The sequence below is a fragment of the Neovison vison genome, chromosome 3 (genome assembly GCF_020171115.1).
Source record: "Neovison vison isolate M4711 chromosome 3, ASM_NN_V1, whole genome shotgun sequence".
NCBI classification, from domain to species: Eukaryota; Metazoa; Chordata; class Mammalia; order Carnivora; family Mustelidae; genus Neogale; species Neogale vison.
The window spans coordinates 203,538,238-203,565,732 of NC_058093.1; the positions used below are offsets into that span (position 1 = coordinate 203,538,238).

Here is a 27,495-nt window from a genome sequence, read left to right on the forward strand (position 1 = left end):
TTCAAAATCCAATACAACGGAAGACCATAGCCATGGGCAGAGAAACCACTGCTGACTCTTGGCCCCATTTCCTTTTTTTTTTAAGATTTTTTATTTATTTATTTGACACATAGAGAGTGTGTAGGCAGAGAGGCAGGCAGAGAGAGAGAGTGGGGGGAAGCAGGCTCCCTGCTGAGCAGAGAGCCTGACGCGGGGCTTACTTAGTCCCTGGCCCCTGAGATCATGACCTAAGCTGAAGGCAGAAGCTTAACCCACTGAGCCACCCAGGCGCCCCTTGGCCACGTTTCCTTATTCTGTTCCCTGTACGGGCACAGCCAGCAGAAAGGCACAGACATCAGGACCCAGCCCCCATGGAGAGTCCAGCACACAATTCCTAGGAATAAAGACATTTTACACACCACAGGGCTATTACGGCCCCCGAGAAACCTAACAAGGGTGTGGGACCCACACATCCCTCCCAGGTCTGCCAAACCGGCAACCCAGCAGCCAGGCCAGAACCACACCCTGGGCTCCCAGGTGTCCCGACAAGCTGGTAACCCAGCACTGCCTGGTACAAGGCAGATGTCCTGAAAAGAGTTCTGGACACAAAGGAGCTTTTATTTCTTGTGAAATCAACAAGAAGACACGACAGCAACCCACTTGGACAACTCAGACTTGGGGCAACGTCAGCCTCCTGGGACGAAAGCCGGAAAGCAGCAATGAGCAAGAAAAACAAATGAACCCCAAGTCTGAGACCAGCAACAGAGGAAGGGGCGTTGCGCCACCCAAGAAGCCCAGGGGCTCCCATTATCATCCTGTTATTCAGTGCGACCCTGACTTAACGCCATGGACAAGCTGAGTTACAGGTCTTCTCCAACAGAACTCAGAAGCCGCTGACGAGAGAGCAAAGTGCACCAATAAAGACAACATCTCAGCATTACAACTGACTCACAAGCCTATTGACGGACCAACACCTGCTTATTGGATCCCCTAGCACGTGTTCGGAGAAGATAAACTTGATAAAGCGAACCAAAGACCTTACACTATTCTAAATGGTTGCAACGGAAATGTTGTCTTCGCCGTGATGGTCATTACACAGGATTTTGTCAAAATCCACAGAACCGCCACATGGAGGGTGACCAGCATGGATACTAGGGGCACCTGCCCTCGCCCCCGCCCAGGCTGCACATCTGCCCCTGCTCGCTAACGTGGATGCTGTCACAGTGGCCAAACAGCTGACGCTTTCCTTCCTGCTTGAGAACGTCTCACCTTCACCCCCCTGGCTGGTCAAACAGACAATAAACACCTGGAATGAGTGAAAGGCTCTCCAGATTTTGAATGAGAAGAGAAGCCACGGATCATGAATGCTGGGTCTGGGGGTGCCAGACCCCAGTCCCACCCAGGGCCAGCCCAGAGGGGCACATGGTGACACCCGGCCTTCACACCCACAGGCCGCACCTCCTGAGATGCTGAAGCCGGAAAGACACGGCTGGAGGACATCTGCCCCAGGACGTGGGGGAGATTACACGGGTGGATTTGCTCTCCCTGCTTCACTGCAATGGAGCAAGTCTTCACCAGCAGGAGCTGCAGGGTGGGTTTCGTGATGGGACTGGCTGTGCCGAGGCCGAGATGCCCCAGGATGAGGGGCCAGGCCTGTCTGTGTTAACCGGACTGAGGGTAACGGGAGCTACTCAAGAGGCCCCTAGTAAGAGCAACCGACAAAGAATCACAGAGGAGGCTGTAAATAGTCCACTCAACTCCCCATCCCATGCAGAACAACTGAGATATTCACTGAATGCCTACTGTGCAGCAGCTATTGTGTCAGCCTCCAAAGAACAAAGAATGAGACAGACGCACTCACCACACTCTGAGTCCCTGTCCCATGAGAGACACGTAACCACGGAACTTCAGTTACTTAACTGAAACAAAATGAGACGCTGCTGCAGCTCCTCCAAACACTGAAAATGGAATGCCCGTAAGACCCAGCAATGCCACGGGGCACACACTCTGAGGACCTGAAAGCAGGGACCTAAGGAGGTATTTGTACCTCTACATTCACAGCAGCCAAAATGTGGATGCGGCCTAGCACCGGGGCCGGCGAAGAATGAGCAGAATGTGGGGCGTACACGCAGCGGGCTACCGCTCAGCCTCAGAAGGAAGGGACTTCGGACCCCGGCCTCAGCATGGATAAAGCTTCGGGACTTGATGCTGAGGGCAATGAGCCGGTCATCGTCAGACGCTGCGTGATCCCACCTCCCAGGGGGCTATAGAGGTTAAACCCCGAGACAGAAAGTAGGACAGGGGGGTTACTGTTCCATGCGTGCAATGTTAGTCCTGTCAGATGAAGAGTTCTGGAGAGCGATGGGAAGGCCACACAGCTGTGGGAATGTCCCCAGTGCCGCAGAACTGGGTTGGGTTCTAGATTATGTCTATCTCACCACAAAAAAAAGAAAAAAAAACCCACCAGGGGCACCTCGGTGGCTCGGTGGGTTAAGCCACTGCCTTCGGCTCAGGTCATGATCCCAGGTCCTGGGATCAAGCCCCGCATTGGGCTCTCTGCTCTGCAGGGAGCCTGCATCTCCCTCTCTCTCTGCCTGCCTTTCTGCCTACTTGTGATCTCTGTCAAATAAATCAATAAAATCGTTTCAAAAAAAAGAAAGAAACCACCAAAAAAGGTAGTAACAGTAAAATGTGATAACAAGAGTCTATCCAAGCGGGGGCCTTACTGAGTCTGGGGGTGAAAGAAGGACTTTCAGAAGAAAGAACCCCATTCGCTCAAGTGTGAAACTACTGTTTGTTATGATCACTGAGGTGTGGCCGTGGAGCCTCCCAGAGCCTCCCGGATTAAGCCATCTAGAAATCCTAGAAACTGCGCTCCCAGCCCTCACGTCAGAGGCGGGAAACTAAAAGCCACATCGTGCAGCCGGTTTCTGCCCCAGCTGCTCACCAGCCCCAGCAGGGGGATGCAGCTTGGTCCCAGTAAAATTTTATTTATAAGAGGCCCGTCCAGCCATAGTGTGCTGACCTCTACTCTAAATAAATCCTTCGAAAGCAATCATTGGGAAAATTTTCGAGGCCTCAGCCTTCAGTCCTTCAAAGCAAGAACAAATGTGCTCTCATTACTTTGCACACGCAGGAGCACCCCAAAGATGGGAGCCCCACATCCTCGGTGGGGCGGTCACCACTGTCCAGACAGCACCAGCAAGGATTCTCATCTCAGAATCTAGACTCCGTTCGGACCTCGCAAAGGGCGGACTCACCTTGTGGAGACCCTTGAACTCATAGCGCCTGTCTCGGAAGGCACGCACCGTGTCCACGTAGAAGGAGTTCTCCCGCTGGCAGATGGTGGTGAGGCGCTCCTCCACCCGGGTCACGTGGATCTTCTTGTACGCCTTCCGGCAGTAATCTGAGCACCGGCGAGCGCAGGGGAGTGTGAGAGACTGCACAGTGGGTACCAGCCCTCCTGGGCAGAGCCTGAGAAAGCCAGGAAGCAACAGACGCCAACGAGCGCAGCTTTCTAGCATGGCACAAAGGAGCAGAGGCATCCAGAAGATGCATGCTGGTTTATCCTATTATGGGACAGCCCCAGGGTGACCGGGCTGAACTCCCCAAGAGCACAGGAAGGAGAGATCATCTTCTGAAGGAGAAATAAAGAAAGGCTGCAGGAAGAAGCGGTTCACAGTGATCCCTCCTAGTGCAACATCCAGTCTAACGGACCCCAGGCTGGGACGTCCCCGCACGGCCCAACAGAGGCCCACATCGGGGGAGGAGCCGTGTCCGGCAGCCGCTCACCTGCGAGCCTCCGCTTCTCATATTTGGCCTGCTCCTCGCGGGACAGCTCGTGAAAGGCCCGCGCTGGACCGTCTGCACTCAGGGGAGGGAACTTCTCTGACTCCAGCTGGTGCTGGATCCGATGGTACTCACTGCGGCTGGCTGGCACTGGGAGGGTGACAGAAGGGAGTCTGTGCCTGGGACCTGCGCGCCTGCTGGCCGCCCGGCCACCCTGCCGCTGCTCTGGGGCCACACTCACTGAACTCGCCCCTCCACTGCCAGGCCATCTTCCGCTGGCAGTCTGCTCCCGGCTTGTTGAAGTCACAGGCAGCGCAGGTGGCCTCGTCCACCACGGCAGAGGGCTGCGGCGGGACAAGAGGGGATCGGTTAGGGCCTGTGCAGAAAGAGCTTGACTCTGATGGGGGAATCGGTCTCACCTGCAGGCGGTTTGTCAGGATGATGTTGGGGTACATGGCCCCCACGTCCAGGTGATAGATAAGGGGACACTCTATTCTGTTTGGAACATCTTTCAGGGAGGTGAGCTTGGTCTTAATCTGATCACACACCTAGGAGAAAGGACAAAATAGTGACAGCCAAGATGAAAACTCTAGAGTGTTTGGACGGTCACAAAACGAGCACCATGGATCCCAGAAGGATGGCAGATGATGGTCACCAACACGTGGGGGTACAGGAGCCTTGTAAGACAGAGCCCTGAGGAAGACAGCATATCGGGGCGCAGCAGCCGCTACCCCGGGGGACCTGTTGGGGTGGGGAGCACTGTGGAAGACCATCTGCGACCTTGCACGACAGGGCCGCGTGCAGCAAGTGAGGGTCTGGGCTGGAGTATCAACAGCCCTCTTCCTGGGGGCCGTCTGCAGCTGCACGGTGAGGGCATGGTGCACCCCAGCCTCAGCAACAGATGACAAGACTCAAGAGATTAGCGGGGCTCTAGAAGAGGTCCCCACAGCCCAAGTGCTATGCTCTGAGCCCCCATGCTAGACGGTCTCCAGCATTACTCCACGGGCTGGTCCCTCCAGTCTATAGCCCAGGAGCCCTCCAGCCAAGGAACCACATGACAAGGGACCCCAGGCCAGAAACCGCATCAAAGTACTGATAGCACTGACAGGCCACCTGAGAGTCCCGGCTGAGCATAAGTTCATGTTCTAAACTGCAGAGCACGGAAGGAGTACCCCCGTGACCCCCATGACCGAGAGCAGACTCCGGAGGAGGAGGCCCCGAGAGACGAGAGAACACATCTCCTAGAGAAAACACGGAAAAACGAGCATGAATAAAAACACTGGAGACCAAAACTCTAAAACAAAAGAGACCAGTTAAAAAAAAAAAAAACAAGCAACACATCAGAAAAAAACCCCAACAGAGTATTCAGAAATGGAAATATGGTCCTAAAAGAAGTCACTGCAGGGGCGCCTGGGCAGCTCAGTGGGTTAAAGCCTCTGCCTTCGGCTCAGGTCATGATCCCAGGGTCCTGGGATCGAGCCCCGCATCGGGCTCTCTGCTCAGCAGGGAACCTGCTTCCTCCTCTCTCCCTGCCTGTCTCTCTGCCTACTTGTGATCTCTGTCAAATAAATAAATAAAATCTTCAAAAAAAAAAAAAAGAAGTCACTGCAATGATGTAAGGCTAACGCGAACTGGCTCCTGATGGGCACGTATTCTCATCCACTCCCCAAAATGTAACACGAGTTAAATCAGAGCACAGACAGGGACTTAACTGAAAAGTTCATTCTGCACAAAACATACACAACACCAAGGAACACAACCCCCAAATTTGAGAATGAGCATATCCACAAGTTAATCTAATAACTCAGCAAACCTCTGTGAAGGACCAGGTAACAAATACTTCAGGTTTTGTGGCGACACATTCTGTCACATGTTCTTGTGTGTGTGTATGTGTGCGTGCGTGTATACACAGCATCTTAAAAACCGTAAAAAGCGTTCTTGGGCTGCTGGCTGCATGGGTGTCGTGGGCCACAGTTTGCCCACTGCTGCTTTAGTCCGTCAGGAGTGAACGGAAACACAGCTAAACAAACACAAGACTAGCCAGGAGAGTAGCCCCCTTTTTTATGAAATATGTTAAATTCGATAGTCATATGAGAAAAATCACTCGAATGCAAAATTGCCCTTAGTATTAAAAAGCTCTTTAAAGCCCTCCAAAGGGGCACCTGGGTGGCTCAGTTGGTTAAGCAACTGCATTATCTGCAGTTGGTGGACGAAGCCACCTGCTTGGGGCACGAAACTGGAGTCCCAGGATTGAGTCCTGCATCGGACTCCCTGCTTGGCAGAAAGTCTGCTTCTCCCTCCAACCTCTCCCCTCCCATGCTCGCTTGCTCTCAAATAAATAAATAAAATCTTTAAAAAAAATAATAACAAAAATATAAAAATAAAACTAAAACCCTCCAAAGAAGCCAAGACAAAAAACACACCAGAAACTGTAAGAAGCCATGACTAAAAGGAGCATTACCTATTGTACAGAATAGGATGTACTAGAAGCATTAATACTTTCTGTTCCTAACTAAATTCTAGGCAAATGAATCATGAGAACAGTCCCTCCGTCTTCCATTCTGAAATGCTAATAGTGAGGGAGAAGGGAAGGAGGCAGAGTTCCCAGAGGACACGCTCCACACCACCATGACCCCAGCTGGAACCTCCCGTCAGCATCACGGGGACAGGATGGTCCCTTAGAAACAAAGTGATAAGACTGTTACCCTTTTCCTAAGGACCCCGGGCTGCCCTTTAGAACATTCTGGAGATAGCGCGTGAGCCACACTCCCCATCCTCCAGGAGCCCGGAGTCTGGAGGCCTCTGCTCAGCACACCTTGGTTTCATTCACATTGCCCCTTCTCCAACTTCAAAGTGGTGTCCGTTCCTTCTGAGGCGCTAACTCACTTCGGGTTTCGGGCCTGGATGCGCCTCACAGGTCGTCCTCTGAGAGCTCCCGAGGCATACGGCAGCCGGAGCGGACAACAGCTACACGGCACTTCCCAGCTGGCAGACGACGCAAACACATTCTCATCTGAATTCTGCCTAGTGAGTCTGTTACAAGATGTTTCTTGAAATCAATCCTAAAACTGGTAGAAACTCCAAACCACGAGTCACTCAACAAGCCACAATGCTGAGCAGGGCCAAACAGCCACGCCTGAGAAGGGCCCCGCCCGAAGACCGGGACCTGCAGGCCTGGGGCACACCGATGGTGGTGCTTTCTAGCCCTTATGTGACGGGAGTTACGTTTGCTGTGTTCTACTCTGTCCCTGTAGGAACGGACTCAGCACTTTGAAAGTGTCCTCAACAACAAAACATAAAAACCAATGGCTCCCCGCTGCCTACAAAGTAAAGTCCAAACGATCTGGGCTCCCGACCCAGCCCTGCCCCCTGGCCCAAACCCGCCCAGCACAATGTTCCAAGAATCAGGTCGCGAGCTCTTTGCCTCCTGGTGACACTCTCTTACCTCCCTGGGTTGGAGACCACTGGCGACCACCACACTGTCCTGTCCCTCCCCCAAGCAGACCAACACCTGTGTCCTCCCTCTCAGGGATCAAGTACCAGCACCCAGCAGGGACGCACCAAACACACTACAGAAAGAAGCCAGTCTCCAAGGCAGAGCACGTGATGACGGCTTCTCCCGGCCCCGTGGAGCGTTACCTCTTGGAAGTTGGTGACCTCCTCCATGGGCACCTTTTCCTCTTCCTCGATGGCATGACGCATGGTCTTCTCCACCCGCTGCAGCAGGAAGTCAAAGGCAGCAGGATTCTAGCACAAACGACCGAAAGGACACGAGTGAGACGGGAAATGCTGTCGCACCAACCAGTCTACCTCAGGCAGGATGGGACACCACAGGGAACACCCCAGAGTTCCCACAGCGCCTTCGTCAAGGGCAGGCCAAACAGAGGAGGTCTGATGAGGGGCCACAGAGGAGGAGAGCAGTCAGGGTTGACTGCAGCCCTCGCCACTTCTGGGTCCCACCAAGCATTCGGCAGGAAGAGCAGGGAGGGGCTCACCATCCTGAACCGGCAGGGGATGTCACTGCGAAACACGCCAGACTCGAGGGCCTCCACGTGGCCACCCACATAGGTCTCTGCGTCTAGCACGTGACCGTCATCCGTCAGCTTGTTGAACTCCTGCTCCTGCTTGTTGGGGAAGATGATGTTGGCGTGGAAGGCTTGCACCATCAATAAGGCCTCACACAGCGTCCCGGAGCCCTTCCGCAGCACCTACGGGGAGAACCAGGCTTCAGACCACAGCCGTATCCACACCAGCGGCTGGGCACCAGCGGCCTCGGGCAGCGTGCGGAGAACGGCTCACGGGGCCATGAGAGGCACTGACCTCGTCGGGCTCCATAGGGATAATGGTGCAGAGGGCGAATATAAAGGGATGGACGTACTTCATGTACAGGTAGTACGTGGCCACCGCGTCTGACACGGAGTACGTGGCCAGAGTCTGAGGAGAGAACATCAGAGAGTAAGAGCCACGAGGAGCCCCGCAGGCACCGCGGCAAGCACAAGGGGGCACAGTGAGGAGACACACGTGCCTGGGGCTGCTCGGTGGCCATTCGGCACATGTCCTCGGGGTCCAGCTCCACGGGGTCATAGCCCAGCTTGGCTTTGGCAGCCGCCTTGAGGTTGTGGCTGCCCACAGGAAGGTAACTGTCCCTCTTCACCCACCTGAGAACGAGAACGAGAGCAAAGTCAGAGAGGACTCGGAGACGAAGCCCAAGAGCCAGGAGGGGGGCAAAGCTGGACGCACTCCACACAGTCCTAACGGCGCCCCAAAGATCTCCTCTGAGACCCCACAGGGAGCAGACCCCCACGAAGCCTTTCACCCGGACCTGGTCAACCTCGCAGATGAGCCCACAAACGTGAGGAAAGGCGAGCGCTGTCCTTCAAGCCCCACGGCCTTCCCCTCCTCCCTGACGGAGAAAGACAAAGGTGAGCGGGTGGGAACCCGCACCCACCGCCTCCCTCCGGCCCTCCAGCTCGTCCTGCAGGTGCTTCTACTTTGCGCTGCTCTCCCCCTCCCTCAGACCCTATTTCTGAGCTCCTATTCTCTCCTTCCACGGTCCCTTCCACGTGGAAACTAGCACCCTGTGCCCCTCGCCCCGTGCCCGTCTCCATGTCTGCCCGTCAGCTCAGTCCCATGCCAACACAGTGTCCCTGGCAGCCACAGCCCCTCAGGACTGCGACTAGCCTCAGCTCCCTCAGCCTCTGCTCTCTTCACTCCTGCCACCTCCTCCCCAGAATGCCCCCTGTCACCTTGCAGTACTGCCACCTCCTCTGAGAGCCCCCACCTGTCCTTTTACCTCTGCCGCCCTGCCCCATGTGAAGGGGTTCCCAGGCCTGCTGCTACCTGGAAGCTGAGCCCTGCTCCCCCAGAGGCCCACCCCAAACCCTGTGCCTCATGTGCCCCTGCCCCCCATTCATGGATCTCCCAATCCACCCCTCTCCAATCCTGTCCTCATTACGACTCGGCCTACCCACTGCAACCCATGCACCATGACGCCAGGACTGCAGAGAAAACAGACCAAGTGTGTCAATGGCTCCCCAGAACTCACCTCCCCACAGGGTACAGGAGCCCCACAAGACCGCCTTTCTCTCCAGCCTTCCCTCTCAGCACTCGGAGCCCCCTTGAATGCCTCTCTCCAGGCTGAACACCCCTGGTGCAGCACCCCCACCTTTGTGGAGGGCTCCCACAGCACCAAGGCCTCACCCACCTGGCCTTTCTGCTCTGGCTTCCCCACCAGGTCTGACGCTAATGTGGTTGTTGGTAGAAGGAATAACGAGCCCATGTAAAAGACAGCACATCCCCAGACCCAGCCAGAGCCGCCCACCGTCCTGAAGGCAATGGGAGGGGGACAGGACCAGTACGTGCAAAAAGGAGCTCCGGACCCCCGTCCCAGAAAGCCCTCCTGCAGCAGCACAGTGAACTGCCAGGCCTACCTGAGACAGTCCATGTGGATGCACTGGGACGCCTTGTACTCCCCCTGGCTGTCCTTCTGGAACCCGATCTCCTGGTACATGTTCAGTCCGTGGACCGCTGCTCTGGCCTCCACAAACGGCCTAGGGATGAGGGCAGACAGACGGGCACGTGGGCAGTCATCCATTAGTTCCCTCAGAGACAGGAGACTGCCCCCAGCAGACCCCAAGCAGACCCAGGAACCCCCACACCCACTTCTCAAACAGTGCAAGGTGCTTCTCAGGCCACCAAGCAGGCCCTCCTACCCCTCCCTCCTCTCCCACTTTCCTCCCATCTCAGCCATTTTAACTGAGCACATTTACACCGCCGTGCAACACCCCCTCCCAAACACATTTTAGTGACCCACAAGCAAGACGTCACACTTACCAGTCAAAAAAGTCCCCGTTGTAGGTGACCATGATGGTGGGTTTGGTCTCCTGGACATGTTCAAACCATCTCTGGAGTAGGTGAACCTAAATCCAGTGATTCTCGGCTGTCAGAGGATTGCTGCTTCTCTGTGCCGTTACCTAACACCCCTCCTGAAGGTCAGGAGGCTGTCACCGTGTCATTCCCGCAGCCGCCCCTGCCTCCAGTGTGGATGGGGACCCCACTAAACACCCTGTGCGGGCGCCACCACGCTGGCTACGTGCGCGCCGAGTCTGCCTCCTCCTGTTTCGCCTCAGATACCAGCAGTTTCCCGAAGGACACCTCTTTTTTCCCTTGAAAGATTTTATTTTCACACAAAATAAAACAGAGAACTAGAGAGCGAACACAAATGGGGGAGACAGAGGGAGAGGGAGAAGCAGGCTCCCCACCTCACTGGGAGCCTGACGCAGGGCTCAACCCCCAGACCCTGGAATCATGATCTGAGCCGAAGGCAGACGCGTAACGACTGAGCCCCCCGGGTGACCCACCAAGGGCACCTCTTTACCTCATCGGGTTCATTGAAGACACAAAAAGGTCCCTCATACTCTGGCTTGGGGGTGAACTCGAAATCTTCCACATCTTCTGAAACGATCTCCCTGTTGGTGATGAGGTAGCCCTGGGAAGCGCGTGAGCCATCGGCACGAGTTAGGACACATAAAGCCAAAACACACCTCTTCACTCTGGGCCCAGAAGCTCCTGCTGCAGGAATCTGCAGCAACGGGAAGTCACCCCGGCTCCCCCAAGAAGAGCCCTGAGTGCCTCAAGCTTCTACTGGAAGGACCACGGCTTCTTTGTTCACTTTCCAGGACTCGACTCACTAATTTTTCACCCAAAATATACGAAGCAAAGGGGGATGCTGCTCTGATTTAGGGACTAGACAAGGTTCCTGCTCCTGTGAAACGTACATCCCGAAAGGTACCACTTACCTGACCATCAATCATATAGGAAATCATCATAATCTGGTCAGTCTCTGCATCGGGAAACTTGAGGGGCAGTTTGGTGGTCTCAATGTCAAATGCCAAAACCACAGGGTCCTGCAGGGACACAATGTCTCATTAAATTGGACAGGAAGCAAGCCAAGCTCTAGAGATCCCAAATGTCTTCCCAACACCTGCCACCTCCACCCCTGCCTCCTCCAGCTGCTAAAGGAGTCGAGCTGCCACAGGGAGAGGTTCCAGAAGAAGTGAGACCAGCATTCTGGGGTTGACTGAGCTGTATCAAGAATGCCACAATTCACTGGTGGTACAAAAACTTAAACACATACCAGTGGTTAGAGCATGAGAGGAAAATCCTAGGATTATAGAACACCTGAGTCTCGACGTGCGTGAAAATGCATGACCTTATTTTGACCTTTGTGACAACCCGGAGAGGGCTTCGTGGTACAGAGATGACATCTCTGTTTTGGATATGAGAAAAGAGCAATACAGAATTGCCAAAGAACACAGAGCCATCCCTGAATCAAGGCCTTCTGCTCGTGAATCCATTTTCAACCCACCACTTTGCTCTCAGCAGCCTAAAATGGAAGTCAGCACTTTCCCTCAAATGTTCAGATCCATGCCAGCTCAAACACGGACATCACATGGTGATACATAAGCACAGGGTGAAAATTATGCTTGGTCAGAAACAGGTGTCTGTGGGGCTCAGTCGTTAAGCGTCTGCCTTTGGCTCAGGTCCTGGTCCCAGGGTAACCGGGATGGAGCCCCGCATCGGGCTCCCTGTTCCACGAGAAGTCTGCTTCTTCCTCTCCCTCTCCCCCTGCTTGTGTTCCCTCTCTCACTGTGTCTCTCTCTGTTAAGTAAGTAAATAAAATCTTAAAAAAAAAAAAAAAAGAAAAAGACCAAAAAAAATTTTTATTTTCTCCATTTTTAAGAAAGTATCTAAGGGAAAAGAAGAAAACAAATCTCTGAATCAAATTCATCCTTCAGCACTGAATGAAATCTCTCCAGAAACAAGTGGAAAACCAGGACGGAGGAAATGCAAGCAGTACTCACGGGTCGTTCAACAAGGTCATCTCGTCGGGTGATTTCCACGGGAAAGGCACTTCCTCGGTATCTGACATCGTACCAGTGAGCCTGCGGGATGGGGAGCACGTTAAGAAAAAGCTCTGCATCTGTCCCGGGAGGTGTATCTGTATGTACAGTAAATCTGTATGGATTTATCCTTTCAGGGTCACTGCCCGACTGTCCGGCTGCCCAAAAGGCACGGCCCACTCACCACGTGGATCTTCAGGTCAATGGAGAGGCGGATGTGGTAGGGCACGTCATACTCTCGCATGTCTACAATGTTGTCCCACTGGTCGGTGACCTTCTTGGAGGCTTCCTCTTCATCAATAACCACACTGCTCCCTTGCAGGACACTGCAAAACAGAGAAGGCCAGCTTACTCAACTATACTCTGCTTGGGGGTAGAACAGAAGCGAAGACCACAGCCCACGTGGAGTAAACACAGAAGGTAAATCGAGGTGGCAGCGTGCCCGGACAGGCTCTTCTTAAGAGAATGACCTCGGATGACACCTTCCTATAAGCAGCACACCAGATAGGAAATTTCATGCACACTTGGGACATGTATTTCATAGGATATAAGATAAAAATTTTAAAAATTGGGGTGCCTGGGTGGCTCAGTGGGTTAAAGCCTCTGCCTTTGGCTCAGGTCTTGATCCCCGTATCCTGGAATCGAGTCCCGCATCGGGCTCTCTGCTCAGCAGGGAGCCTGCTTCCCTCTATCTCTCTCTCTGCCTGCCTCTCCGTCTACTTGTGATCTTTCTCTGTCAAATAAATAAATAAAATCTTTTTAAAAATAAGTAAATAAATAAAATACAACCCAGGAGACCACCTTTTATTGAACACAAATGCACCACGTAAGAAATTCTACCCAGGCTGGGACACCTGGGTGGCTTGGCTGAGGGTTCGCCTCTTGATTTTGGCTCAGGCGATGATCTCAAGATGGTGAGACTGATCCCCAGGCTGGGCCCTGTGTTGGGTGTGGAGTCTCCTTAGAATTCTCTCTCCTCTTCACCCTCTGTCCCTTCCCTCCCCTCACACTCTCTTGCTCTCTCTCCAAAGAATAAAATAGATAAATAAATATAAATAAACTAAAAATTTTTAAAAAGAAATTCTACCTAATTGCTTGCAAGTGTTTCTACAAAGAACAGAGCCAATCCTCAAGGTAACTTCGTTGCTATTTTTCCTGCTTCCCATCCATCTTGTCAACTTAGCAGGAATGGGCAACAGTCCTAAGGGCCGCTTGGCTGCCCTGCTTGCGAGAAGGCCCACCTGGAGAGCATGGCTGTGTAGGCGTCACTGGCGTGGCCCTGCTCCTGGTTCTTCTTCACAGCAGGGGAGATGTCCTTCCTCACTCTGACGAGATCCTCCACGGTGTTGAAGGACAGCTTAACGTAATTCCGCTTCAAACCGACCAAGTGATTTGGCTACAAAGTGTAAGATTGTGCTCATGAGTTCAAGAGGAAAAGGACTTTATTGGGTTAAGAAAATATATGTGCTGCCGAAGCGAGCACTTGGGTTAAGAAAATAAAAGGACAACAACTCAAAGGCTGAGCAGAAAAGTTGGCAAGTCCAAAGCATCTTGCCCAATTCTGCATGTGCACAACTAAACCACTAACATTCTCCAAGAGGACATATGGACAGTCACCAAACCCCATCATCCGTATACCACTCCACAGGTGCTAAACTTGACCTCTTCCCAGCTCTACCCCAGAGGCAGGACAGACCAGCCTCATTCACCCTGAAGCGTCCAGGTGATACTCACCAAGTCCAGGTCCTCCTTGGGAACAGTCTCTATTTTAGCAATTTTTCCCTGAAACTTCTTGGAGAGAAAAGATGAAACTTCTCGTTCACAACCCTAAATCGAGAACAGAATGAAAGGACTTCCTATCAGTAAGATCTATTGTCTTCCTCGCACGTTTCTCCAGAGCCCTCTCTACTTTCAGTCCTGAAATCCCCCCCATAAAATGAAGCACCGGCCGTGTGACCTGATTCTACGCAGCGGGCTTACCTTCCTGGTCGCAATGTAGAAATACGGCTTGTAGGGCAAGGCCACCTGTAAGAGCCACCAACCCATGTGGGGGTGATGAGAAAGAAGAAAGGAGAAAAGTGAGACCGGCTGTTTGCCGCTACACCCACAAGTCTCTTACAAGATGACACAGTCCAGAATCAGCAGCTGCACGGACGGCAAGGGCAGAGTCTGAGACACAAAACCACCCCTCTTTCAGTCCTTCCGAGCTGGTTCTCTTATGACATCTCAAAGGGTGACCCATGTGGCTCCAAGGGGCCCATGTCTCCAGAGGCTTCAGGCAGCTGCACACCAGAAGCCTCTCAACCCCTCTCCTCCTAGAACACCTGCCATTCTGGACCAGCTACATCTCATCACTGAGTGCGTCTTAGGTTCTTGGGGTTCAAGCCCTTACCTTAAATCTGCTCCCGTCGTCTTGAATAAAGTAGTAATCCACTGCACTGACTAAGCGTTTGTCTTCATCTAAAATCTCAGTCTACGAGAGAAATCAGTCAACACGGACACAAAGTCATCCTCGAGGCAGTACAAGAACCCTCTTGCTCCTACTCTTCGGGAACCTGAGCACAGAAACAAACTCCTTCTCCATCTGCACATAAACATTCCCCGTCCACTAGAGCCGCATCACAGCACCTGCCAAGCGAGGATTTCTCGCAATCTCTCCCTCATTCTTGAAAACTTTTTATGGGTTAACAGGGAACCCCTCAGCCTTGTTTGCCCAGTAGCCTCTTTACAGGCCGGTGATGCTGAAGAAGAAAGGAGGCAAGCTCCCCTCCATCCCACCACCACCTGCGCTGCCCACTCTTCCAAGGCCTAAGCCACGAGGAGGGCGCCGCTGCCCAGGGGCTTACAGGGTGCATGTTGATAAGCCAGCCTGTCTTCTCACTGGGCTCCTTGAGTCTCTCAAAGCCAAACCGCAAATCCATCTTATCCGTCCACTGGCTGCGCTCCAGGCGCTTAAGTGCTGAGACGGAGGAAGAGGGGCCATCGTCCCTGAATGAAAGGAGGAGGGAAATTCTGTCTTCACGGATCATGACTCTACTCCTGCAACCTCAGTGCACCCGGTGTAAGCACTCTGGATGCAACAGTCGATGCACCCCTGAAAAACCTCGTATCTGACAACACCGGTTCATCAAAGTAACAAGAGTCACTGGAAACATGACTGGAGCAGGAACCTCAAAACCGCTCAACTCTGTAACCAGAACACTAAGAAAACAAGCACGGAGGCTAGCCGCTGCTGCCTCAGGGGATACTAAAAACACATAGGGGCGCCTGGGTGGCTCAGTCAGCTCAGTGCCTGACTGATCTTGGCTCAGGTCATGATCTCAGGGTCATAAAACTGAGTCTCTCTCCCCCCTCCCTCTGTCCCCTTCCTGGGCATTTATCCCGGAAGAAAGAAAACTCTTTCATACGAAAACTCTTTCATACAAAAACTCATGTGTGGGGGCGCCTTGGGTGGCTCAGTGGGTTAAAGCCTCTGCGTTCGGCTCAGGTCATGGTCTCAGGGTCCTGGGATCGGGTCCCACATCGGGCTCCCTGCTCCGCTGGGAGCCTGCTTCCCTTCCTCTCTCTGCCTGCGTGTTATCTCTGTCAAATAAATAAATAAAATCTTAAAAAAAAAAAAAACCTCATGTGTGAACATTCATACCACTTCACTCATTATAGCCAAAACATGGAAACAACTGAAACATTACCTACGGATAAATAATAATTAACTTAGGGTATATCCATCCCACGGAAGACTACCCGTCAACAAAACAGAAGAAATTTATTGATTCATGCAGTAACTTGGATGGATCTCAAGGGAATTATGCTGAGTGGAAAAAGCCAACCTGACTTTTTACAATTTGACTTATAATCTGACTTCAGTAGAGTTCTTGAAATAAAATGAAAGGTGGAGGCTAGATTAGCGGCTGCTCTGGATGAGAAGAGGGAGGAATGAAGGCGGCTGCGGCTCTGAAAGGGTAGCATGAGGGGTCCTGGGGACAGAACTGTCCTGTATCTTGGCTGGGGTGGCCACAGACACACAACGTGCACAGAACTAAATACACTCACATACATAACCGCATGTCCATGCATCGCTCCAACAGCCATTTCCTGCTTGTGACCTAGTATTCTAGTGACCAAGACATTACCACTGGGGGAAACTGGCGGACGGGTGGATGGGATCTCTCAGTAATTTCCTTTTTTTTTTCTTTTTAAGATACTATTTATGTATTTGACAGAGCAGGAACAAGGGGAGCAGCAAGGAGAGAGGGAGAAGCAGACTCCCTCTGCGCAGGGAGCCTGGGCTCCGTCCCAAGACCCTGCGATCACGACCTGAGCTCAAGGCAGATGCTTAAGGGACTGAGCCACCCAGGCATGTCCTCTCTGTGTGATTTCTTCCAACGGCATGAGAATCTGCAATTAACTCCAAACAAAAAAGTTTCCTGAAAAATGAAAATAAATTCTCATTTAGTTTTAAAAGGACAGTTCTCCAGTGCATTATTGGTGTGTTTCCCGGGAAGGAAACGGACGTCTACCACACCAGACTTGCACGCATCTGGCAACAACGAAAACCGCAAAGCTGGCGGGCGGCGGGGGGCAAGAATTGTGATGACCGGTTCGGACCGGATTCTAGTTCTGCAACAAAACAAGCAGTGCTGAGTCCTGCGCGCAGGAGGAGCACCCGGGGAGCTCCGCGGGCGGCGCAAACACAGCAAACCGCGCCTGCAGGATTTGTTAGCGACCGACACGACCAGGAAAGCTCTACTTCTGCCGTCGACGAGGTGCGCGTCCGCGACCCACACACGATCCGAAAGAAACGACTCGACCCAGCGGCTCTGACCTGTGTCCATTCACCAAGCGCGTGCCCAGGACGCGCGCAGACGCCCGTCCCCGCCCCTGCCGCGCGCCCGCCTCGAAGACCCCCCGCCCCACACCGGGCCAGTCGCACTCACACACCTCCCAGTCACCGCGCAGCCCCCGGGGTCGGCCCCGCAGGTCGTCCTGGCGCAAGCCCACCGCCCAGTTCCCCCCAGCGCCCCCGCACGGCCCCGGGCCCGACCCCGCGCAAGCCGGGAGCGAGAGGAAGCGAGAGGCGCGCGCCGTGACAGCCGCGAGGCCGGTCTCCCCCGCGTCCCGGTCTGCAGGCACCGAGAGGCGGCTCGGTCACTCCGGCTTCCGCAGAGCCGTCCGCCCTCGGTGCGCCGAAAGCCCGGCGAGCGCAAGAGGACGGCGCCGCGGGGAGGCGGCTGTGGAGGACCCCGCCGCGGCCGCGCGCCAGGAGCTCCGCACAGGGCAGGCCCGCCCGCCGCCCCTCGCCGCCCCTCACCGGCTGGCCTCGCCGTCCGGGCCCGGTTCCGCGCGCCGCCGCCCGGTGTTCCTCAGAACCATCGCGCCGCGCCGGGCCGCTGCCGCCGCCGCCGCCGCTCTCCCGGAGAAATTTGGCGCGCTCCCACCAACTCTCGCGAGAGCGCGAAGCGCGAAGCGCCCGCCGCCCAATCGGAAGGCTCGCCGCGCCCCGCCCCGCCGAGCACCTATCGCCGCGGGCGCACAGGGGGCGGTGGCCGGATAGGGACTCGGGGAAAAGTGTGCGGACGCGCGCAAGGCGCACGGCGGGGTCTGCCCCGGGCCGCGATGCGGGCCGCGGCGGGGCGGGAAATGGGAGGCCGTCCCCGCGCCCGAGCCGACCCGAGACCCGGGCGGGGGCCAGGGCGGCCGCGGAGCCGGGGAGACGATGGCGCCGGCTGCGTCCAAGCTGCGGGCCCGGGAGGGGCTCGGGGCGCTGCCTCAGCTGGCGCTCGCCCAGTACCTGCGCCTCCTGCGCCTCTACCCGGTGCTCACCAAGGCGGTCACCAGGTCTGCGCGGAGCGGCCGCGGAGGGGGTCCTCGGGCGGGGGGCGGCCGGGAGCTCGGCCGGCCTCGGGGACGCAGCCCCGGAGACGCGCTGTCTGCGAAAGGCGAGACCCCGCGTGCCCCCCAAAGCCCTGCACTGGCCGGAGAGCTCCGCGTAGGCGTGTTTGTGCGTTTGGTTCTGACAGGTCATTGCCAGGGAGCCCGACCAAAGGAACGCACCGAACGAGGGTGTCAGGCCCCCTGCCCTGGAGGTCCTCTCCTAAAGGTGCGTGGGAGCGGGCCGCAGGTCCACGTCCGGCCCGCCCGCGCCCTTGGCACCTGCGCTCGTTCCGAGGTCAGAGGCGTTCAGGTCCGCGCCTCCAGCGGCACCTGCAGCCCGGGCGGGGTGGCAGGTGTTCGCATTCCTTGTCCTGCAGCTTTGCATTTGGGCGAAAGGTGACAAAAGCCGCCCCCCATCCGGGTCTGCTCGTTCGTTGCACCCTTTGATTTGGGATTTTAAACTTTATAAGAGACATTGCTCTCCTTCGTTAGCTTTAGTTAATTTTATAAGTTCGTCCCCTCCTATTAAATGCAGCCTTTCATAAACATGGACAGCATGCTTTCGGGGTGTCGAGTACCAGCAGCAAGTAAGTAGGTAGGCAAGGCCCCTACCCTCTGGGCTTTCTATTCTAGTGAGAAATAGACAAGAAGTACAGAGGTCTGAAGGAAGGGAATAGGCCGTGCAGGAAGGGAAAGGGAAAGCTCCCTGGCCAAAGGTACCCAGTGCAAAGGTCCTGAGGAAAGAACAAGCTAACAATGGAGCAGTGGAAAGTCTCTGTTGCTGCAAAAAATGAATAGTGAGGAAGGGACCAGATGAGGAGGAGGTAGCCAAGGATCATATGAAGGTCCTTAAAGACATACAAAGAATTTTGGATTTCTTAGCACACAGAGCTTATCAGAAGGGATTGGAGTAACTGGGCTCAACTCCACCTTTCTACTGAAATTTATGTTGCGGTGGTTGTAAGTTTACATGCGCTTGTAAGGAATAATACAGGGAGATCCCTTGTACACTTTGCCCAGTCTCCCCCACTGGTTACATTTTGTAACACTGCAGTGCAGCATCACACCCAGGACACTGGCATAGGTGCAGAGTGTGTGTGCGTGTGTGTGTGTGAGAGTGAAGTTCTACGTCTCCACTCTTTGATGTAGGGCTTGTACACTGGGGCTGCTTTAGAAGGGAGCCATCTCCCCCTGGTCCCACGCTGCTGTCAGCTCAGCCGTGCTGATTACATGCAGGAACGGCCACCCTCCTGCTGCTTGCTCCTGTTCTCTGATTACATTTCTGTCCACAGTGGCATTTTGTCAGCACTTGGGAACTTCCTGGCCCAGATGATTGAGAAGAAGCGGGAAAAAGAAAACTGCTCTCAAAAGCTAGATGTCAGTGGGCCTCTCAGATATGCCGTTTATGGGTGAGTTCCACCATGGGGCTGGTCTACCCAGTAGCAGACTAATTGGAACAAAGCAAGGGTACCAAGACCAAGTTTCTGAAATGATCTAATTTGGAGACATAATTTTTTTAAAGATTTTATTCATTTATTTGACAGACAGAGATCACAAGTAGACAGGGAGGCAGGCAGAGAGAGAGGAGGAAGCAGGCTTCCTGCAGAGCAGAGAGCCCGATGCAGGGCTCAATGCAGGGCTCGATCCCAGGACCCTGGGATCATGACCTGAGCTGAAGGCAGAGGCTTTAACCCACTGAACCACCCAGGTGCCCCATGGAGACATAATTTTTAAAATGCATTGAAATAGCATGGGAAAAAATCAGCACGCTGGATAACGTGAACTTGTGTTAGGGTGTTCGTTCTGAATTGCTCGAGGGGTGGGGGTGTGTGGCAGTTTTCACTGGGCTGAGAATCTGAGGGCAGATAATTCACCTAAAACTCAGTTAGCCTTCGACACAGAGACATGAAAGAGGAAAACAGATGCAAGTTTGGCCAGCTGCTTCCATTATTTTCAGTTTTAAGCATGCAGGAAATAAATACTTAGGCATCCTGAAAAGTGTCCAGTTTTTGAACCACTTGGAATTGCAAAGAGCACAGAGATTCAGGAGTTTTACCAGTCAAGTCTTCCCCTAGTTCTCTGGCCAATGGTAGTGTTGGTATAGATGGATTATTTTGAAGTCTTTTGCACCAAGAGTCATTTTGTCAATTTAAACTTCACAAATATCACTTTGTGCTTATAAGCATATTGGTTCTGGTCATCACAACGTTTCCATAATGCAGTTAAAGCCAATCGCCCTGGAGGGAAGGAATGCATCCAAACTCCCTGGGCGGCAGTACTCATTCACAGTTTCCATCTGCCAGACTTCAGTTCCCTCTTAAGGCCCCTGGCTAGCTCAGTCGGAGTCGGTACAGCATAGCTCTTGGTCTCGGGGTCCTGAGTTCAAGCCCCACCCCGAGTGGAGAGAGCCCCGAACAAAGAATAAATTAAAAGTCTGTTCCCTCTCATAAGGAGCCCTGCTCTGCACTACTTAACCTGTGGCAGGATGGGAAGCAACGACTGAGAACCACTTGTGTAAGGACTTCCAGTGTCAAAATTGGGCAGACCCGTAGGTCCCTGCCCATCTTTTTAGTGCTCATTCCTACAGAGCTACAGGTCTGTTGCACCAGTAGCCGCAGTGCCCGGGTTCAGTTCTGTCCCAGGTACCCTCCCTTTGGGAATGCAAAGCAGCAGTACTAACCACCCCACGCACAACGCCAGGACTCCCTCTTACTGACGGCCCAGGCGGGTTGGAGGAGAAGCTCTGACACCAAGGATGCATCCGCTTACTATCCCTGAGCACCCTGTCTGAGCCAGGCCACGTGCAGTGATTAGACAGGCACGGTTCTGTCCTGTGATGTTTGTCTCTGTCTGGCAGAGAGGGCACCATTTTTTTTTTAAAAGATTTTATTTATTTATTTGACAGATCACAAGCAGTCAGAGAGGCAGGCAGAGAGAGAGAAGGGAGGAAGCAGGCTCCCCGCTGAGCAGAGAGCCTGATGTGGGGCTCGATCCCAGGACCCTGGGATCATGACCTGTGCCAAAGGCAGAGGCTTTAACCCACTGAGCCACCCAGGCACCCCAAGAGGGCACCATTTGATGTAACAAAAGAGATCATGACACGTAGTGACACAGACTCTGAAGACAATGAAACAGGACCTGGGCTGGAGAGTGGCTGGGACAGTGGTGGGTTCTTGTCCAGAACAATCATGGACCAAGTCTCCCAGATGACAGTGTTGGAAAGGAGGTAGCCACATGGAAACTGATGGGAGATCCAAGGCAGGTCTATCAAAGACCAAAAAAAAAAAAAAAAAAAGAATGCTTGAAACAGAGTCAAAGAAAGCCCCTGTTTTTTAGAAGGACCGCACAGACCAGACCTGTGTGGTCAGTGATGGGCGACTCCAGGGAGGCGGGGTTTAGGACCTGGGATTTGGGGGTGAAGCTGGACCCAAGAAGGGCAAACCCAGAGAATGGCAGTCCTGCTCACCCCCACCATGGGGCCTCAGGTTCTTCTTCACAGGGCCCCTGAGTCACTTCTTCTACCTCTTCATGGAGCACTGGATCCCTTCCGAGGTCCCCTTGGCTGGGGTCAAGAGGCTCCTCCTGGACCGCCTCCTCTTTGCACCGGCCTTCCTGTTGTTGTTCTTCCTCATCATGAGCTTCCTGGAGGTTGGTCTCTGCCGTAGCTTTATTTGGCACAGCGGTCCTTTGCCTGGTGTCTGGGGGTGGAAATCGGAGGGTCCGTGACCTTCTCAGTACACTCCAGTGACTCCAGTGAAATCCCTCACTTCCCTTTATGAACGTCAGACACAAACTCCAGCTGCACTGGCAGCGTCTGTTGGTCCCCAGTAAGAAGTCACAAATCTCTCAGTATCCCGCATCATTTGTTCCAGATGGAAGAGCTTTTATGTGTCGTCACTGCCTCTATCTGCCCTCAGGCCTTGTCCCTGAAGGTGTCGATACAGAAGCACATCTACTCATCTGTCCTAAGGTTCTCTTCCTGAGTATTCTGAAAGGTGTATTTCCGTGTAGTTGGTGCCTTGGTAATCCCATACATTCTGTTTCATACAGACGTGATTCTGAGAAGGGGGTCGATGCAATTCATGAAACAAGTCCCAGACCCCCGACGGTATTACAGAACCCTGTGCTAACTCAGTGCCTAAACATCGGAAGTGCTCTGAGGAGGTTAACATGTCAGCATAGATTTAAAACATCACAGCCCACCACGTGAGCGGTGTGCTCTCCAGGCAGGTCTGTGGTTCTGCCCAGCCCAGTCCCTTCCTGGTTCACTAGCTCCTCCTACCCCGCCCCCCTTACCTTCTCCTGCAGGTTTTGTTGTAAAGCAGCATCTTGAGTTCTTGTTCCTGAGGCAAACACCCCTTGTGGTCTAAAGTGTTCCTGGGGGAGGCAGGAAAGATGCTTCCGCTTAACTGGTTAGTAGTAAGTCCCTGAGAGTAAAAAGAGGTGTTTATTCTTCCAAATATAAAAGGAATATATGTTCATTAAAAGACCAAAACCCTGAATGCATAGGTCATATGGGACCAAAGTATGTGAAGTACACAGCACATAAATGACATATGTGGGACCACATCGTACCACACAGACTACAGATGCTTCTGCATCTCCCATTTTTTTAAAAATTTGAATATAGTCGCACAATGGTATGTTAGTTTCAGCTCTACAGTGCGGTGACTCAGCTTCTCTGTCCACTGTGTCACCACACGACTCGAATGACAGTATCATGGGCTCTATTCCCTACGCTGTCCCAACGTCCAGCTTTTCTCTGATCATAGTTCCCACGTGTTGACTGCACGGCGTTCCCCCACATGCCTGTCCCTTTTGTGTAAGGATTCCTGTTTGGTTAAATCCTAGCATTGTCCAAAGAGGCTGTCCTTGCTTGTTCTCCTGCAAAGCTACAGGAGAGTACAAACAGCTGACGTTCGTTGACGGCGTCAACAAGCTCTGCAGTGAGTACTTTGTGCCATTTGAGCTGCAAGTCGAGGCCATTTTGCAGAAGCTCAGGCCCACGGCTTAAGATCCCATAATTTGCAAGCCCGTGAGTCCAGTCAGACCCAGGCTTTGTGACCCCAGAGTGCCCAACCCTCGAAGCTTTGTTTCCCCACATTCTTGATGACTGTGAATGTATTTTTCTTTTAAATAGTTTGCAATTTGCTACATAAAAATAATGTATACATACTTACTTATGAGGTTGAACATCTTTTTATGTTTAGTGTATTTCTTCTATGAACTGCTTATTTTCCGTCAGTGTTTGCTTTTTTCTCACTGATTGTATATTTGTATATATTAAAGAAATTTATAAAGTGCTTCTCGATATAGGAGTTTAAAAAGTTTATGTATCCAAATCTGTTATTTTTTTTTCCCTTTGTGGGCTTCCTTCAAGGAAGATACTGGGAATATTCTCCTTTACTTTCTTCTTTTATGATTTCATTATGTACCTTTTGACAAACACAAAGATAATAGAAATACTCTATACTTTTCTCTAGTATTCTTATTTTTTTGTTTATGTGTGGAAGATCTACTTTTGTCTTGTTTCTTTTCACTTCAATAGCGAATTGTCTTGTTACCGTTTACTGAACAGTCCCCTGTGCCCTGAAACATCCCCTTCATCACGCTCTCACTCCTGTACGTGCAGGCCGTCATCTGCACTCTGGTCTTTCACCAGATTCTATTAGTTTCCATTGTATGTCTTTCCCTTTTTAGCTTCTAATTACCATCATCTCACAGTATTTTTTTTTTTTTAATCTTCAGTGTTTTAGGCCTCTTCTGGCTATTCTTGGGCATTTATCCTCTCAGATGACATTTAGAATCAATTTATTGGGGTTCTTTTTTTTTTTAAAGATTTTATTTATTTATTTGAGAGAGAGACAGTGAGAGAGAGCATGAACGAGGAGAAGGTCAGAGAGAGAAGCAGGCTCCCCGTGGAGCTGGGAGCCCGATGTGGGACTCGATCCCGGGACTCCAGGATCATGACCTGAGCCGAAGGCAGTCGTCCAACCAACTGAGCCACTCAGGCGTCCCTGGGGTTCATTTTTTAAAAAAGCTTCAAGTTTTGCTTGAAAATGCATCCATTTTGGAGATTGTTTTGGGAAGAACTGACAGCCGAGGCATGAATGGCAGTTCTGGTGCCCTTGGGCAAGAGCACGAATCCCGGTTTCAGTCACCGGTATGGGTGAGGAAGGCCCACGAGGGCCGCGGACGCAGGGTACACAGGTGGGCTGCCTCACTGGTGCTGACTCCCCAGCCGGAGTGTTGGCTCCTTAGAGCTTCAGCGCTAAGCCGGCCCACAGGTGTGCTGTCTGCATAGCAATGGAACATAATCCAGTTTTAAAACCCATCGCGTTAGGGTTTGGGGCCCTCCAGACCTTGGCACCCCAGCTTCAGTTCTGAGCACTGTGGCAGTTGCTCACCATCCACATTCCCCTCCTTTCCAGGGGAAAGATGCAGCTGCGGTCGCTGTCCAAATAAGGAGACGCTTCTGGCCAGCGCTGCGTATGAACTGGCAAGTCTGGACCCCCGCGCAGTTTGTCAACGTCAACTATGTCCCTTTGCAGGTGAGGGCCAGCTGGCAGCATGCAGAACCAGAGGGGGCCTCACCTTCCACCAGCTTTGTTTTAGCTTGGAATGGCCAGGGGCTTTCTCTCTGCCCAGAAGCAGTAGCAGTTCTGGATTTGGGCAGATGAAGCAGGTGTCCACACCTCATCCATTGCACCCGGAAATGTTTCTGCAAAGCCCCCCAGTCCGGGAACACCTTGAGTTTTCCAAGCGTTCAGTATTGCCAGGGCCTGGCCTTGAAGGTCACAGTCGAAAGTGCACACAGGTGCCAAGCAGGATGTGCAGGGGAGGCAAGGGCAGCCTCATGTGCAGTGACGGCAGATGTGCTCGAGCCGCAGGCAGAGAGTGGGACCTGCCGTGGGGCAGTCTTTGGGGTGCCACGCAGATGGGATTCAGCACTTCTGGGCACCTGGGGGGTGCATTCTGAGGTGGCCTGCTGAAACTGCCCCATGCCCCCCTGCCCACTTCCTGCACTGAGCAAGATGGGAGCCTGGAGGGGATCAAAGCTGCAGGAACAGCTCACCAGGGCAAGGCTGAAGGATCCCGCCCTTGTGCACTGCCTTTACACACCAAAGACAGCTCTTGTGCGTCCAGCCCCAGGACGAGACCCAGGGCTGGAGATATGCTAGAGGGACTCAGCACATCTCTACACTCCTGGCCTGGGTTTTTTACAGCTTCAAAACAAGAATATACAACTGGATCCTAGGAATCCATGCTGGCTTCATGTGCTCCCGCCCTCCCATGAGGGTCACCCACAACAGCCTCTTGCCAAAAGAGCTTTGGTACCACCAAAACGCGGCAACATGTATGCCATGTTTCCCCAGAGAAGCCCTGAAAAGACACAGCACCTAGGGGTTTTTGGGAGGGCTGGTCATGTAGGCACCCTCTGCCTGGCGCTTATCAGAATTCCAGACTCCCAAGGAGAGCAAGTGCTCGCCTTGAGCCATGTTGTTTTAGCAAGCAGTCCAGGCCTAGGAGCCATTGTTAGCAGTTGGGGAAAGGTGGGGAACCCTCAGGAACTCTAAGTACCCAGGCTTCAAGCAAGACCAAGCCTCTCAAACAGGCCTTTCCAATGACTGCAACCTTAACTTTTTTTGCCCACCATTTAAGTAACCTACTCGTTTTCACCCCTACTCTAGAGGAGAGACCTGGGCAGAATTCCCTTGAGCAGCAGCTCCAATGGAAGGTTGGGAAGAGGGAGGGAGGTGCAGGCTGGGTGGTCGGTCACACACTCACACACACACATACGAGGTAGGCTTAAAGCAAAATGAGAAACAGTTTCACTGGTTTTGACAGTGATCTTACCAGTGACCTTCCCAAGAGCAGTTCCAGTGGCTCCTTGAGGGCTAAAGCCAGACGGCTGTGATTCGAGAAGTGGATGAAGCAGAAACCCTAAGTCTGCAAAATTCTCTAAGACGTCGGTGAAGAGGTGGGGAGAAATAATGATGGGAGAGGACTTCGAAGCTAGGCCAGACGCTACCCTAAAGAGGGGTTGTGGGATTCGGGCAGAAGCAGAGAGGTGCTTTAGATGGAAGCCCTTCTTTACGAAGACAGGAGAGAGGTGCCTATTCGCTGGGGACTCCCGTCTACACCAGCTTTCCTCTGGGAGGGGCAGAGGGCAGGGCAGGGCCAGATGGAGGGGAGAGGAGGTAGAAGGGTTTGAGGGGAGTAAAGACAGAGACTTGTAAAGAATGACAGAGGGAGCTAACCGGAGATCCTCATGTGCCTGGGCACAGGGCCACAGCAAAGCAGGGAGGATGTGGGTTTTCTGGGGAGTACAACTAAGGAGCCACAGGGTAAGGCCACAAAGGCTATGGGCCATGGACCCTAAGGTATACAGACAAGGAAGTAAAGACATGGAAAGGCAGAATGGCTGAGGACATGAAGGGATCTCTGGATGGGAGAGTGGGAGAGCCTGGAAAATGGGACCCTTCTGGGCAGCCCTGGGACAGAAAGCTGGGAGGCTGTGATCAGTTTCCATGTTAGGTGGTTGCAGGTGAGTGCTTAAGGGCCAGGGCAGTTTATTAAGCATTTACTGAGCACCTACTGTATGTCCCACTGCTCTAAACTCTGGGGATACTGTGACTAACAAGGTAGAACGTGGAGCTTTCATGGAGCTTGTACGTCAGGGAGGCTCACTGACTAAAGTAATTCAGGCGGGAGTACGTCCGCCAGAACATGGAAGCAGGGTCACGGCCTGGGCTGGCGGGGCGTCATCGACGGGCTGAGGGAAGCCACCACCAGATGTCCAGTCCTGGGGTGAGAAGCTGAGCCAGGAGCTGGTGCTCAGCGGACATGGGGCAGTCCTGTCTGCTTTCTCTGCCAGCCTGTAATGTCCCCAGGCACCGACTGTCCTACTCCCCCCTCTAGCACTGTGCTTTGTGCGAAGTGAAGCCTCAGTGGATGCGGCAGTGGGTGGACGGACGGACCAACAAATGAGCTTTGTCCTGGGGTGGACAGAGTAAATACAGGTAAATACAGTCAGGGCCTCACTGTGGCCTGTGTTCTCTTGGCAGTTCCGAGTGCTTTTTGCCAACCTGGTGTCTCTGTTCTGGTACATGTACCTGGCCTCTCTGGGGAAGTGAAGCTGACCCAAGCGAGCGCAGACACACTGCCCACATGCGTCTAGGGACCCACCTGCCTAGGGTGAGGGAGCAGAAGAGACAACCAGTCCAGACTTGATCTGACTCCCGATCATGTGACAGAAGACGGAGAAGCAGAAATCTTTTCATGTAAGAATCTTGTGCTTTAGAAAGGCAGAAACGATCTTCAGGTGATGCTGCCTTAGTCACAAAATACAGTAGTGCTGACTTCACTTGTCACCTTGAATCGAATTAGAATGACAATAAACTAAAATGCACCTTTTTCCTTGGTGATTGTAATTTTTCAGAACAATTGTGTC

General features: G+C 53.1%; 2 protein-coding genes across 4 annotated transcripts in view; one reads left to right on the forward strand and one right to left on the reverse strand.

The window, feature by feature from the left end:
* The window catches only part of POLE (DNA polymerase epsilon, catalytic subunit), a 46,808-nt gene extending 29,248 nt beyond the window's left edge, over window positions 1-17,560 (reverse strand). For all 3 annotated transcript variants that reach the window (XM_044243585.1, XM_044243586.1, XM_044243584.1), the window contains exons 1-20: window positions 17,479-17,560; window positions 15,017-15,158; window positions 14,563-14,643; window positions 14,151-14,195; window positions 13,905-13,997; window positions 13,412-13,566; window positions 12,355-12,496; window positions 12,132-12,212; window positions 11,067-11,174; window positions 10,646-10,756; window positions 10,102-10,187; window positions 9,699-9,818; window positions 8,294-8,426; window positions 8,089-8,202; window positions 7,764-7,976; window positions 7,408-7,515; window positions 4,188-4,316; window positions 4,010-4,112; window positions 3,772-3,918; window positions 3,240-3,385 (exon numbers count right to left, since the gene is read on the reverse strand). In XM_044243585.1, the coding sequence (XP_044099520.1) occupies window positions 3,240-3,385; window positions 3,772-3,918; window positions 4,010-4,112; window positions 4,188-4,316; window positions 7,408-7,515; window positions 7,764-7,976; window positions 8,089-8,202; window positions 8,294-8,426; window positions 9,699-9,818; window positions 10,102-10,187; window positions 10,646-10,756; window positions 11,067-11,174; window positions 12,132-12,212; window positions 12,355-12,496; window positions 13,412-13,566; window positions 13,905-13,997; window positions 14,151-14,195; window positions 14,563-14,643; window positions 15,017-15,158; window positions 17,479-17,540 (2,319 nt within the window). In that variant the 5' untranslated portion in view covers window positions 17,541-17,560. The remainder of the gene's footprint in view (window positions 1-3,239; window positions 3,386-3,771; window positions 3,919-4,009; window positions 4,113-4,187; window positions 4,317-7,407; window positions 7,516-7,763; window positions 7,977-8,088; window positions 8,203-8,293; window positions 8,427-9,698; window positions 9,819-10,101; window positions 10,188-10,645; window positions 10,757-11,066; window positions 11,175-12,131; window positions 12,213-12,354; window positions 12,497-13,411; window positions 13,567-13,904; window positions 13,998-14,150; window positions 14,196-14,562; window positions 14,644-15,016; window positions 15,159-17,478) is intronic.
* A 322-nt stretch (window positions 17,561-17,882) lies between these two features.
* PXMP2 (peroxisomal membrane protein 2) lies at window positions 17,883-27,458 on the forward strand. The gene is made up of 5 exons (XM_044243587.1): window positions 17,883-18,005; window positions 19,334-19,450; window positions 21,527-21,689; window positions 24,473-24,592; window positions 27,110-27,458. The coding sequence occupies exons 1-5, from the start codon at window positions 17,884-17,886 to the stop codon at window positions 27,176-27,178; spliced, it is 591 nt and encodes a 196-aa protein (XP_044099522.1). The 5' UTR covers window position 17,883; the 3' UTR covers window positions 27,179-27,458.
* Window positions 27,459-27,495: the final 37 nt, after the last annotated feature.